The sequence below is a fragment of the Artibeus jamaicensis genome, unplaced genomic scaffold (assembly GCF_021234435.1).
Source record: "Artibeus jamaicensis isolate MK-2021 breed Jamaican fruit bat unplaced genomic scaffold, CSHL_Jam_final contig_685, whole genome shotgun sequence".
Classification (NCBI taxonomy): Eukaryota; Metazoa; Chordata; class Mammalia; order Chiroptera; family Phyllostomidae; genus Artibeus; species Artibeus jamaicensis.
In genome coordinates, this window is record NW_026521924.1 from 18,527,151 (window position 1) to 18,542,295 (window position 15,145).

General features: G+C 45.5%; 1 protein-coding gene across 1 annotated transcript in view; it reads left to right on the forward strand.

Moving 5' to 3' along the window:
* CNBD2 (cyclic nucleotide binding domain containing 2) overlaps window positions 1–15,145 on the forward strand; it is a 47,390-nt gene that overhangs the window by 1,155 nt on the left and 31,090 nt on the right. The window contains exons 2-7 of the mRNA XM_037164461.2: window positions 1,067–1,204; window positions 3,158–3,211; window positions 7,390–7,553; window positions 11,568–11,724; window positions 12,492–12,643; window positions 14,469–14,607. Coding sequence (XP_037020356.2) covers window positions 1,067–1,204; window positions 3,158–3,211; window positions 7,390–7,553; window positions 11,568–11,724; window positions 12,492–12,643; window positions 14,469–14,607 — 804 coding nt within the window. The remainder of the gene's footprint in view (window positions 1–1,066; window positions 1,205–3,157; window positions 3,212–7,389; window positions 7,554–11,567; window positions 11,725–12,491; window positions 12,644–14,468; window positions 14,608–15,145) is intronic.

Sequence of the window (15,145 nt, forward strand, 5' to 3'; positions counted from 1 at the left end):
AATATTGCTAAATTGCTCTCCGACATAGTTGTACCATGTCTGATAAGTGTAAAATGGTATCTTATGGTTAATTTAATTTATATTTCCATTATTTCAGTGGTATTCAGCATCTTTTCATTATGTATAGATGAGTTGAATTTTCCCTTCAGAATTACCTGTTTATATCCTTTGCTTCTTTTTCTATTGGGTTATTTGTATTTTTTTGGTTTGTATAACTCTTAAATTAAAATTCTGGATATTAATCCTTTGTAATAGTAATCCTTTGTAATTCTGGGTAGTAATCCTTTGTCAGTAACATGCACGGCAAGTATATTCTTCCACTCTTCAGTTTGTCTTTTCATTGTGTGTATGATGTCTTTATTATCAGAAGTTAATGAACAATAGTTTTTTGTTACTGAATTTTTTAAATTCTGAAAATTTTCAAACATAAAAGTTGAAATATGTATAATGATCATCTTTAGGTTTGACAGTCAACATTTTGCACCATTGGCTTTGTGTTTGTGTGTGTGCACGAGCATGGGTGTGTTTGCCGAGTCACTTACAAGTTGCATACTTTATCACTTCCTGGCCTTTCGGCTAAGACCAAGAGGAAAAGTTGCATACTTTATGACATTTACTTAAAAATGACACAATTATAGTATCACCATACCACTAAGAAAATTAAAACATTCTTTCCTCAGCTCCATCAGATTCCCAAATTTAGACTCTCTGCATCACCCCTCAGTTCCTGCCAAGACTCTTGCTCTTCATTTTCTGGACCTAGTGAGGGCCTGGACATTTACCTAGAGCTGTACTGGTGAATGTTTTAACCACTGGTCCGTGGGGAGGCGGTGCCTCCATTTGTAGTAGTCGCCAGTACTTGTGTGGCATAAATATTCCCACTGTGGGCAATTTCAAGCTACCAACGTGATTTCAACAGTCTCAGAGACTTCCTCAAAATGGGACAGTCACTCCAGCACACCACAGCGTCGAGTCCTGTTACAGTTTCCCTCCTTCAGCACTTTTCCAGTCTGCTGCTGATGGTGGGAAACAGTTGCCAATGCTCTCGTTTGTTCTGTTTCCACAGGGACTGCGCCAGTTCATCCTGGATCTCATCGTGATGATGCGAGTGTGTAAAATATTCCTCCAAGGGCTCAAAGGATTCCTGGGGTATCGGGTCACGGAGGCTGCTCGCAGAAGGCACCCCATCTTCTCCTTTTGGGATGTAAGCCACTGGACTCAGCAAGATTAGCAGAGTTTAAGGGGGGTGCCTATAAGTAGCACCCCGCTTCCCAGCCCTGTTTCTGTATCAACTGAGAGAGAAGACAAAGGTTAAAGCAGGAGGAGACCCCAACTGTCACTTTTATTAATGTTGAGATTTATACTGGGGATGACTTGGATCATCAAGTGAGAGGGTTTCCTAATGCCGAACCCCAGAATTAGACAGCCTTGCCCACCCAGTCACCAGCAGTGCTGGACTGTAGCAGGCCTCCCCCATAGCAGCAGGACCTCCTGCCTTAAACTCCTGGTAGAGAGGGGCAGAGCAGAATCCCTATTTCAAATAGTGTACCCCAGTGGTAGATCATGAGCCCTCTTTTGGTTGAAAAGAGTTGATCACAATTCTATTAATTTCTTATGCTTCCCCAAAGTTGTCGTCATTACCATCCAGGACTCCAAAGTTTCCCCTCCCCATTTTCTTGTTATGCCAAGAGTGACTAGATGTAGCTTCTGCCTCCTCCCTGCATGCAGTGACTCACTCCAAGAATTTTCCCAAAATGGTTTTTGAAGGAAAGTAGCCAAGGCCGGGGGGCAGGGGTTCTGCTGGTGATGGGGCAACAGAAGGTATTTCTAAGGGGACGTAGGTAATGTAACTGTGTGTGTATGGCTGAGTTTAAGATATAGCAGGGAGAAGGGGCCTGTGGCCAGCTGGAGAAGAAGGGCACGCCCCATCTAAAGATGTTCAGGTTCATGTATTCTGGAGACAATTGTGCTGGCCAAACCAAACAAGTCTGCAGCCAGATTCTGCCCTGTAGTTGGGCCATGAGATAGGAAGGGATGGAGTAGAAGAATTGTCATGTAAGAGACTGAGATTAGCTCTCAGGAAGGACATCCTGTCTCAGGGTATCATGCAGTGGTGAAGTGAAGGGGCCAGGAGACCGGAAGTCTTTGGTTACCCGCAGACCTTGGCTGATGCTTGGGAAGTTGGAAGTTGAAGATCAGAGTCAGATTTGTCATCAAAGTAGTGTTGAGTGAAGCCTCTCAAGAGCAGTGTATGGGTCATATGGCTGCTGGACAGAGAACTGGAGGGTTGGGGCAAAGGGACAGGCAGAGAGAGTTGAAGACTGGCTTTTGGAGGAGTATATGAATTAGATCCTTCTGAATACCACCTCTTGCCTTCATTGGCCTCCCTGAGAAACACCATATGGATACCCAAACTACAAATGAGGGAAGAGGTCAGGGATCTGAGTGAGTTCTGGGGAAGAACATGCAGAAGAGCTAGAGAGGTTGGGGGGGGTGGTCCTGGTTTGGCCCAATGTGGTGGTCGGGGCCTTGTTTGTCCTTTTCTCTCACCACTGTCTTCCCCTACGTATTTTTCCTGCTGTTTCTCTGCCTGTTTCTCTCCTCTTCCCACATCTCTCTGCATCTGTTAGGAGTTAGAGTTGGCTTAATTTATCCCCAAGACCTCCTATACCACCTCCTCTTGGTGATCCTCTATATGAGAACCATTTACTTGCTGTGTAATCCTTCACTCTACCAAAGACAAAACAGAGTAAGATAAGGAAGATGTGCCATGCCTGGCTCATTATAGGTACTCAGTAAAGTTGGCTTCATTTATTCCTTTGTTTTTATCCCTCCTTTCTGTTCTTTTTCCCTCTATACTTCCCTACTTATTTGCTTCTTTTTCTTCTTTTCTTTCTCTATGCTTCCTCTATTCTCCATTTCCTCTCCACACCCCCATCTTTCTTTCTCTTTACAATAGTATATTGTCATTGCTGGGCCCAAGTCTTGTGCTGAGTTGGGGCTTTTGAGTGGAGGTGGACATGAGAAACCCAGCTGGTAGGTTTTTCATGGCTTCTTGTCTGCTACAGTGGTCCAGGTATGTGGAAGCGTGTCAATGCAGAATTCTAGAAGCAATCTTGTTAATTCTCCTTCCTCTCTCCTCCTTTTTTCCCCCCAGAAAAAGAAGCAAGGCCGAATCACATTTGATACTACGGACTTCGTTGCAGAGTCGGTATGCTTAGTTCTGACCTTGATGTTGAGAATTTTCTTTCTATGTTATGGCCTGGAAGAAGCAATGGGATGGGCATCAGAACAGCTGGGTTTAGTCCAGGTTCTGCCACCAGGTCAGTGTGTCACCCTGAGTTTCCTCATCTATAAAACAGGTGATCTCAGTGACCCCTTCCAGTCCTGGCATTTCCAGACTGTGAGCCCCTACCCACCCCCAACTCTTTGTTTGCTTTCTAACTGAGCAGAGCCACCAGCATGGAAGAGCGCCTGCATTTGGACCCATGGGACCACAGCAGAGGAAGTGAGAGTCCCAGACGGAGGAGAAATAATCAGGGTGGTGGGAAAAGCACTAGCCTGTGTGAATTCTGGCTCTGCCCCAAACTCTACAAGAGATGCTGGGCACACTTGTCCCCAGCCTTGGTGTAGGATGGCCATTCAAATGAGAAAGTGCCTTATGTCTGGGTGAGGCTTTGGACTGACTTGTGACTTGTTTTCTGAATTTCAAGAATCATGGTTACCTTCCCAGCTGGCTTCTCCCGGTCAAATCCTGGACATTAATTAAAATTTAAATGGATCTACCTATTTATAGGGAAGATCTAAAGTTCTCAGCAGTGAAGACCTGACTTGACCCTGGCCTGGAGTACCATGTTCGCTTTTCTCTCAGGGAAGGGAGGCCAGACAGAGCTTTATAACTGTTACCAAGATGACCTGTGCCCCTCCTGGGCATATTCTGATTTCTCATGCCCCATAATGTATGAAGCACAATTAAGCCATCCAAATTCTTTTTTGTTTTTTTTTTTCCTCAACTTTCTAGACTGGCCAGTGTCTGACACTGTACCCTGAAGTTTACCCAAGTTTTTCTCTTTACACGAGAGAAACTAGGTGCCTCTCTGAGAGTCACAGGACTCTAGAGATGAAGACAGTTCTGTGTGTAACACTGGAGGGAGAGAAGAGGGCACAGAGGAAAACCCCATTGCATAGGCGAGGCCGCTCACTGTCTTGAATGACTGTGTTGCCAACACAGAGACAAAGAATAGAGACCCAGTTAAAAAACCTGCCCTTTGAGTAACTGCTAAGGGGTACTGGTTTCTTTTCAGGGTGATGAAAAGGCTTAAAATTCATTGTGGTGATAGTTGCATGACTCTGCGAATATACTGAAAATCACTGAAGTACACTTTGAATGGTGAATCATATGGTGTATGAGTTATATCTCAGTCAAGCAGGTCCACGCACATGTGTTTATGCATACATAACCCGCCCCTCAGGACAGCACTTGGATTGTGAGCAAAAAGAAAACCTCAGTATAGTCCATATCGGGACTCTGTTAACACTAAACTTCTCAAAGAGAATCCTTGGAATTAGAGACTTAGACTCTAGACTCATTTATTATAGCACTTGTGAGATGTTGAAAACAAGGGGTACATTTCAAAAACATAATTTAAAAAAGAACACTGAGTGAAAAAAGCAGGTCACACAAATGATGTCTGCAGTCTGACATTTAAGTAAATAAAGCAACCAATTCCATATTCTATGGGCACATGGATAAGTATATAATAATGTATAAAAATGGTCACCTCTGGTGATGAAGAACAGATTCATATTAGGGATGACATGGTAAAAGGATTTTTAACTATATTGTTCTGATTCTTAATGGAAAATATAATCATCTAGTACTTGTGTTATTTTCAAAGAGTTCATTTATACATAAGAAAAAGACAGGAAACCAGTATGTCACATGTTAATGGCTAGCTCTGGGTGGTGGGGTCAAGGGCAGTCCCTCTTTTGTTCCTTTCTCCTTCCTGTGTGCTGGAGAGCACAGTGAGGGGGTTGCTGGCCTGAAGTGAGAGAGGGTGAGAGCACTGAGAAATGGCGTTTGAGAGGCAGGCAGGGGCCAGGCCCTGTTTGAATTATATTTCCTTTTCCCTGTTCCAGACATTTATTTGATCTCCTCAGGGAGCCTAGGAGTGTTTCTGATTATGGAGAATACTAGTTTGTATAACATTCCCACCTACACTTAAGGAGTTCATTGGAATGAAGTTAAGGTGCTAAAACTTACTGGGGAAGTTAAATAAGAATCTGTTCTGTAGGAACCCCCAAAAAAGCTTCCCAAGGGATGGGGGAGGGAGTAGTGAGAAAGATTTCCTGAAAGAATTAGGACCCTAAGTGGGTCTGAAAAATCATTTTGATTCATGGATGCTAGGAGCATCTGTGTTTTGTCATAAACGGACCCTGTGATAGAAATCCCAGTGGGTTATTGATAGCAAAGGAGTTAGAAAGGAGAATGATTGGATTCAGACATCAGAATGCCAACACTTCCATAGCCTTTGCTGTGCCGGGCATGATGCGCATCCTCTACACATATTAACTCTGCTGTGTGTGTGTGTGTGTGTGTGTGTGTATACACACTATACATACTATGTATGTGCACGCTATATATACTATATATGTATATAAGTATACACATATACTATAGATGCTATACATATATACACATACACACTTATATATGTATACACACACATATATATAGTTTCTGCTATTATCAGTAGGGAAATTGAGGCTCAGGGAGAAGTGGCTTAGGACAGACAGCGAGGAAATAGCAGGCCAAGGTTCAAGCTCAGACACCTTCCACCAGAGCCCAGGAGCTTCTAAGCCCTGAGCTACGCTGCCTTTCTTTTTCTTTTTTCTTATTTTTTCTCTCTTTTTAACTTTTTTTTCTTACACTGCCTTTCTGAATGAATATGCAAGGCTTTGGATCTGTTGTTCTGATGTCCAGAATGCTCCATCATGCCCCACTTTCATTTTTGCTCCTATGACAAGGACTGCTCTGTAAGAGTGCTGGCATCCATTCATCATTTCCATAAATATTTTGCTGAGTGCCCACTACCTGTGAGACATTATTCTAGAGTGGCAAACGAGATAGACAAAGCCACTGTCATGTTTGCATTGGGCCGACATTCTAGAGCACCTAGAACTTTCTGTGGTAATGGAAATGTTCAGTAGTCTATGTTGTCCACTGTAGTGGTCAGCAACCCATGTAGCTACTGAGCACATGTGTGACTGAGGAACTTATTTTTTATCTAATTTAAATTTAGCCACGTGTGGGTATTGGCTGCCATATGTGGACAGTGCAGTTGTAGATTGTGTGTGTATTTGTGTTGGGGGTGGTGGGAAAATGACAGATAATACACAAAAAGCATAATAAACTAAAGAGGAATAAGGTAATTTCAGAAAATATTAAATGCTTGGAAGAAAAGGATTCAGAGTTTACAGGGGGCTGGGAAGGGGGCCCTGTTATTTCAGCTCAGTTGATCCACTAGGGTTTTTTGAGTACATAGGAGTTGAGATTAGAATGAGAAGGGGCAGCCACATCTATGGGGAAATCCAGGGGAAGAACATTCCAGGCAGAGGAAACAGCCCAAGCAAAGACAGTAAGACATAAGCAAGCTTGGCACCTCCAAGAGTTGGGCAGGAGACTAGAGACTACGGAATAAAGGGGAGAGATAGGAGGTGGGGTTGGAGGGGGTTAGGGAGATAGGGAGTCAGACCACGTGGGTTCCCAGGCTGTGGTACAGAGTTCAGGTGTTATCCTAATGCAGTGGGTGGCCAGTGGGGGTGTTAACAACTTAAGTATTATTTTCCCACAGGTGGGAATGGTGGGTGAATGGGTATATCTGCTCACTTAGCGGTCCATGTGTCCTGGTTCATGAGGGTCAGCTAATAGTCTCTGCAGGCTCCCTGTATCTTAGTCTTCTGTAGCATGCCACGGTATAGGCTGGGGCAAGGGGGATCTCCCCTGACTGCTGTGTGCATGCGCTGAGGGACCCTGGAGCCCAGGGAGCCCATGTTGTCTGGGATGGAGGGGTGGTCAGGGAACAGCAGTGGCAATATGGTCAGAGGTTGAGGATAAGCAGCAGATCTATGTTCTAATACTACCCAAGCACCTTCACCTGTCAGATGGGAATAATAATCATGCCTCGCTTCTTGGGCTGGGCAAAGATGCAGTGTGATGGTGTGTGTAAGATGCATATCCTGGTGTGTGGTACACAATGCGCACTAACTACCTGTCGGCCACTGTTGTGGGGGTGGGGGAAGTGTGAAAGCAGGAGTTTGAGGAGCTGCCTGCTGGCCCATGGGGGAAACTGCTGGGTCCTGTGTGTCACTCTAGTTCTCTCTCCCCAGGATTACTTCCCTCCAAAGGCCATTGAGATAACACGGAAGAAGCCTTCCTGGAGGACAAAGCAGGAGATTTATACCCTCCGTAACATCTTGCAGGCTCTGAGTTCCTTCCGGAATTACTCAGAGCCCCTGCAGCTGCTTCTGGCCAAAGTCATTCGCTTTGAACGGTCAGTGTGAGTTACACCCCTTGGCCCCTGGGCTGGAGCTGGGCTAGGGCTGTGCTGAGCAGGAAGAGGCCAGCTGAGAAGGCCATGGCCAGTGTACCGGTCTCTTTGTGGGGCGTCAGCCATGGAAAGCCATCCGTTAGTTCACCTTGCTCACTCTTGTGGTTGCAGTACAATTTATCTCATTCAGTTATTGAGAGTCTGCCCAGAATTAAGGAGCCTCTGAACCTGGAAATATCTGGTAGGAACCAGATCCTCAGGAAGGATCTGGTCCAATACCCTTGTTTTGCAGATGAGAAAATGGAGGCTCAGAAGGCGAAAATGACTCATCCTAGGTCACCCAGATAATAATAAGCAGAACTGAGGAACTTATTTTTTAATCTGGGCCAAAAAGCCAGAACAGATCATAAGTGATTATACTACATCCAGATAGGAAGGAGGACAAGGCTCTTGAACTTGGATGAGAAAAAAATCGTATCTGCATTTTTACTCATCTCTAACTGAAATTTATCTTTTAAAAATATATATTTATTTATTTTTAGACAGAGGGGAAGAGAGGGAGAGAAATATCAGTGTTTGGTTTCCTCTCACATGCCCCGCACTGGGGAACCCAGCCCTGACCAGGCATGTGCCCCGACTGGGAACTGCACCTGCGACCCTTTGTTTCACAGGTCAGTGCTCAATCCACTGAGCTACCCCAGCTGGGCTGAAATTCATCTTTTTTTAAAAAAAATTTAAAAAATCATGAATGTAGATAACAAACCACTGTAGTACTAGACTTTATTATTGTGACTTTTTCAGCAAAAGAAATCACAGATATTTTCAAATCATATTTAAGTTGTTGCAGATTTCTAGAAAAATAGTTTATCACATCTCCAAAAATATGGTAGTTATTAGATATTAGATATGCTGCTCTTATCTGGTGCCTTAATAAAGAGGCACACATATTGCTATGTTAAAAACTTGGGGTTTTGTTAACTGAAATTTCTGCTGTATTTTATTTTATACATTTAAAATGTTATTCTGTGAAGACTTCACCAAATTGTCACAGGGCCCTTGGCACAAAAGATGCCATGTAAATACCTTGTACTGGAGAAGTTTAAGAGGTACGTATGGAAATATTGCTATTCTAGGACATTTCCATGGCTTCTGGGGGACAGCCTAGCAGAATATTTGAGGTAAGGTCCATCTTGAAAAACCAGGATGTAAAGTCACTGTAGGTTTGCGCTCTGATATCTTTCTTCATGGAGTTCACAGTCTAAGACATAATCACCATAGATCATGACCTTTATGAACCATGCAGGATCCGTTCTACAGGTAATAAGCCAGGGGGGAGGTTATTCTCCAGCTGGCTCGACCAAGACAGTTTCCCACCGAGGTGGCATTTAAACGGGTAGATTTGACAGGTGGAAGTGTAGACAAGTTCATTCCAGGCAGAAGGAACCATCTGCTTTGTTGTAGCCCAGTGAAAAAGAGTGAGTCACTGCTATCTTTAAAAAAATTTTTTTAAGGTTTTATTTATTTTAGAGAGAGGGGAGGGGAGGGAGAAAGAAAAGGAGAGAAACACCGATGTGTGAGAAATCCGTCAATCAGTTGCCTCTTGCACACCCTCAACTGGGGGCCTGGCTTGCAACCCAGGCACATTCCCTGACCAGGAATCCAACCAGTGACCTTTTGGTTCGCAGGCCAGCACTCAATCCACTGAGTCGCACCAGCCAGGGCTGGAATTTAATGCTATTTGTCCCACTGTGACTTTCTACCTTTCTGGGCCTAGTATCCTCATCAGGGAAATGAAGATAATATGGATTTTATATAGATCAAGAGATGGTGATTGTTAAAGGCAGTCGTAGATTATTGCCAGGACTGGGAGTTAGCAGATTAGACAGGGTCCTTCCAGTTGCAAGTGACAGAAAACACAGTCCAAGGGTATGCATTAGTGGCTCATGTATCTGCAAAGTCCTGTGATAGTTCTCCAGCTTCACAATGATCTGGAATCAGGGCCTTAATGTCACCAGGATGCAGTGTCTCTCTTTACCTCTTGGTACTTCATAGCGTAAATTAATAAGAGAGTGTGAGAGTCAGGAAAGGGTGTTTCCCCCAAAGCAAAATTAGGTGCAGTTCGTAGAAAAATGTGACCAGATGCTTGGCAGCAAAAACATAGATGTCTACTGGAGGAGATTCAGGTGCTGGTGCTGCCTCAAGTGTGACTCGCTGTGTGATCTTCAGCAAGTTGTGGGCTCCCCAGGGCCCCACTTTCCTTATCGTGAAAATGTAGATTGAGCCAAATGGCCCCTGAGGGTCTTTCTGGCTCCAGCTGTAGGAGAGCTGTGCTCTTTTGTCCACAGTGTCTTATTTCCTGGCTGAATATGCCTGCCTTACCCGATCTAGTCATTGTTACCTGGGTCATCACCTTCTTTCTAAGTTGACATTGCCTCTGGTTTGTATCTGAGCAAGGCCACAGCCAGAGGGGAGCCTGAAGCTAACTGACTCCAGACTAATGCTGTCCTCAGTCCACCTGTTCTCTGATCCCTGCCCCCAAGAGTTTGCCACAGGGTCATGGGGCTGGTGGGTGGTCTGGAAGCTCCAAAGGGGAGAGGTTTCTGTGGGCTGAGTCAGGGAGGTCTTACTGGAGGAGATAGGATCTGAGCTGGATCTTGAGCTCTTGAGAGAATTTGAATAGGTGGATAAGAGAAGAAAGGCTATTCCTTGCAGGGGAGCAGTGTGGACAATGAACGAAACAAAGGAAGTAATACACTCGGCCTGTGCAGGAGGTTGGCTCTCCTGCTGCTGGTAGCTCAGTGAGGAGAGGAAGGGGGATGGGGAAGACAGGTTGAGGGCAGGGCAGACAGGTTGGAGTTGAGGGGGATGGCAGCAGTCTGGAAAACACTGGGCACTTCTACAAAGGCCACTGTTTCATCAGATCTTGGAAGAGACTTTGGGCTCCCCATTTCTGCCCCAAATCCAAATTGAGCCCAGCTTTTGAAGTCCTTGTGATTGGACCGAGCCAGATTTCTCTTCCACTACTCCTCTGACCTCCTCCATATCTCCCACATCCCCCTTCTAATGGAGTTTACGGTGTCCCTGTGAACGTGTCATGCTTCCAGCCTCTGCTGTGCTTTTGGACATGATGGTCCATCTGCCTAGGACATTCTTCTATCACTCTGTCTACCTGGGTGACTCCAGCCACTCTCTCAGAACTTGCTCTGGCTTTCCTAAACTGCATTAAATGTCCCTTCTCTGTGCTTCTGATTAGCCTGCGCTTACCTCTCCTTAAGCATTTTTAAATCTTACTTGACTATAATTTTGAGAACAGAATCTCTGTCCTTTATCACTGTGCCTGATAGACACAGTTGGCATTTATTTAACTATTGAATGAATGAAGAAAATGAATGAATATTGAAAGAAGTGAGACTTAAGCTTGCATTTGAAATACAGAAACTTTCCTCTGAGCTTAAGAACTAACTTCCAGTTTTTTCTGGACCTGGACACTTCTACTCTAAGCATTCCCAGTTGAGTAGCAAGTTCTTGAGGATCATAATAAGACCATTTATCTATCTCTTTCTAGACATACTCATGTGTATTTTACAAACAAGATAAACAGAAGTTCAGAAAGGGGATATGATTTGCCCACTGGCGCAGGGGCAGAACCAGGATTGGCATCTTAATGTGACTCTATATAGCCAACGCTCTTAATTATTTAGCTACTTATCCATTGCTTTTAGCATTTATTCATTTATTTATTTCACAACAGTTTATTGAGCATTTACTATGTGCCTAAGCAGACTGGCAGAGGCTCTGTTCACAGGAAGCTTTAATCTAACAGAGGTGGACAACTAGATAAGTGTTCATGAAGAAGTGAAGTTTCATGGAGGTGGGCCTCAGCTCTTCTCAGGTCCTTTTTGTCCCAGTCTGTGCTTTCCTGCTCCAGAACAAAGAGCGCCACCAGTCCAGCTCTTCTCTAGCCCAGTACTGGGCTCTGCGTTGCTACCAGATCAAATTGCCACGATCTTTTCCCAGGTTTGGTCGCAAGCGTGTGATCATAAAGAAGGTGCGGAAGAGCAACAGCTTTTATTTCATCTACCTGGGCAGAGTCGCAGTGACCGAGGATGAAGATGGCAGCAGTGCCTTCCTAGACCCCCATCCAATGCTTCTGTGCAAGGGCGACTGTTTCGGGGTAACGGGGTGGGGGGGGGGGGGGAGGGCCTGGCTTCCTGAGGTGGGGTTGGGGTGGGAGAGGAGTTCTGTTAGAACCTCTCAGCCAGAGCCAGTCCTGCCTTACTCTCTGTGCAAGCCACGGCCGTTATGGGTCCCAGCACCCTTAACTGTCAAATGCCAATGGAGTTGAACCAAGTGCTGTCCAAGGCCAATCTGGTTTTTTTTTCTTAACTTTATTTACCTACTTTTTAGAGAGAGGGGAAGGGAGGGAAAGCGAAGGGGAGAGAAACACTGATGTGTGAGAAACATATTGATTGTATGCCTCCTGCACACACCCCAACTGGGGGCTGGGCCCGCAACCTGCGCATGTGCCCTGACAGGGAATCAAACTAGTGATCTTTCATGTTGCAGGATGATGCCCAACCAACTGAGCCACACGTTAGTTAGCCAAGGCCATCCTCTCCTTTTGTGATATTTAAGGAGTATGTTCCCCATATAACCCCTTAGAAATACGGTGTGACTCCTCAGGGCGGCCTCTCCAGCCTCCTGTCTCTGGCCTCATCAAATGTGTTGCCTCTTTTACCACAGGCAATATATTAAGAGGGAGGAGTGGTCCCATTGAAGAGGGGGATGAGCAGGAGCACAGGGTTGGCCCAGGAACCTGCAGTCTGGGGAAGAGATTTCCAGAGAAGTGGGGGGTGATGAAAGCAGGAAACTGGTGTGCAAGGTGCAAGCAGGAAGCCAGAAGTAACCTCTCACTTGCCTTTGCCTCTGTCTACCCAACAGGAAATGGGTCTCCTGAGTTCTTCAGTAAGGAGAGCCACTGTGGTCTGTATGGAAGAAACAGAGCTCTTGGTTGTTGACAAAGAGGATTTCATTGCAAATAACCTGGACTGGGAAGTTAAAAAGGATGCTCAGTCTCGGTTTGAATTTTTTAGGTAACTCCATCATCAGCCAGCATCTTCCCCCTGGGTGTTTATTAGGTGCCAAAGTTTGTCCCAGGCCTGGTGGGAAAATCTGGGTGCTTTTCTCCTAGCCCAAAATGTTCTTCAGTACCCACTCCCCTTCCCCTCAACGTTTCTAGCAGGCTCCCGCTATACCTTCAGGTCTCAGCTCAAATATCCCTTCTTTGTGGAACCGTAATACTAGAATGGCTAACATGGACTGAGTGCTTGTGGGGCCAGGGCAGGGAGCTAAGAGCTTAGTACTACCTGCCTTATTTAATTTCACATTCAGTCCTGTGGGGATGTTTCTCTCATTCTCCCCATTTTACAGGTGAGGGAAGTAAGGCTCAGGATGGGGATGTTCCAGAATGTCTGATTCAGAGGTCTCTAGGCCTCACCACCCCACTTCACTGTCTAACCCCACCTACCCTCACTCCAGGATATAGAGGTTGCCTTCTCAATGCTTTTATCACACTATGTTTCCGTAAAACCCCATCCAAACTAATTCTTGATTACACAGTACTTTCTTTACAGTGTATTTGCCTCATCAGACAGTAAGCAGTATGGTGGGTGACAAGGCCACATCTGCCCTTTTCACCACTATAACCCCTGTGTTGTCATAGTGCCAGGCACATGCAGGTAGTCACAAGTTATCTTTAGTTACCTGCCCTTAGGGAAAGAGTGGAAGTCAATGAAGTATATGCACTCGTATTGAAAATACAGGTTGTAGGTTGCAGGCTGTAGAGAATTATGACAGGCAGAGAGTCCCTGTGGACTAGAACTGAGAGAGAGCTTCACAAACGAGCTGGAGCCAGACAAGGGGGAAGTTAGCCCAAGGATGGAGCAGTTCATTTGCTTACACGGTGGGTTCCTTCAGTCTCAGCTCTTATGCTTATTGGCCATGTGACCCTAGGTAGGTCACTTCACTTCTCCAGCATTAGTCTCCTGCTCTGTGAAATAGAGATTATGATTCCTCTCTCCCAAGGTCACTGTAGGGATCAAATGAGAGGATCATGGGAAATACGTGACCCCGTGTTTGGCATGTAGTAGGTGCTCCTTTTACAGTGGCCCCATTTCAGTGTGTCCAAATCCTTCTCCTCACCTAGACATGGCACCAACCCTGTTATCCTCTGGTGCTCTGGATGGAACTCAGTGCCCCCACTGAGGCTTGAGTCACCAAGTTCTGAGCTGAGAAAATCTAAGACAATTGGTAGTAGCCCCTTGGGGATACACATGAGGGAAGACAAACACATGTATATGGCATATGAGGTCAGGGGAAGGGGTGGTCACTGTGGTGGGCCTTCAACCACAGAACAATCCGGCAAAAAGAGGTGAGTCCAGACACTTCCCCAGGGCCGATTATTTGAAGCCCATAGGCCATAGGAGATGAGTGGGAATGAGCTTCCCAAACCAAAGTAGGGCCAGGACTTCTGGGTTTTGGGGGAAGAATAGCTGGTGAGCTGAAGTGAGGCCCTTTCAGGGTATTCCTTAGAATGGGACTAGGTTAGTGAGCCACAAGGGTGTGGGCAGTGGAGCTGGGGAAAGTCTCCTGGAGGGAGAACAGAAGTGAGAGCATCACAGTTGGTGGATTACACAGGTGTGTTTGAGAAGCAGCAGAGGGCAGTGGCAAGAGGCGAGGGCCTCGAGAAGAGGGCAGAGGGAGCTGAAGCAATGTGATAGGAGACTGGCCACAGGCTAGGCGATTGGCGGGTGTGTGAAATCTTCCAACCACAGGACACGCTCCCGTTCTGGAAATTGCTAAGAGCTGTGCACCTTCTGTGATAGAGGGCAACGAATTATAACAGGCTTTTCCCTTCAGGAAGATGGATCTGTTACTGTCGTTGTCTGATGAGAATCTCTGGAAGCTGGTAACCCTGGGGAAGGTGGAGAAGTACTCGTATGGGCAGCTGATCTCAGAAGACATTGTCAAGTCGGCCTCCGTCATGTTCGTCTGCAGGGTAAGAAGTCCGGGCTGGGATTAGCTGGGGAGAGCATGCCTGACATAACATCCCGTGGCCAGGTAGGTGGGGTTTACAGCACCCGCAACTGGCATTTGCTGCCTCATTGAGAATTTAATTTATATATTTTTTTATTATTAGTAAGATTAATCATGTTTGTTCACTATCTAAATTTTGTCTTTTGAGAATTGCTTGATGCCTTTGCCAACTTCTCAGTTGGCTGATAATAAGAAAATCTAACACATTGAGCGCTTATTGTGTACCAGGCTGCATGCTTCACATGCTTTATTTCATTTCAGCCTCAAAACAGCAAAAGGAGGTTGGTATTGTTATTATTCTCATCTCACAGAGGAGGAAACCTGATGCACAGGAAGGTTAAGTGATTTGTCCAAGGTCACACAGAGGCAGGGTTCCACCCAGGCCTGACTCCAAAGCCCTCCTCCTAGGGAGCTGGGATTTGGAATTGGAGTTGACTTCCTGTCAATTGTTGATCCTGCTCAGACCCTCAGTAGTTAATCATTATTATCGTTTTAAGAGT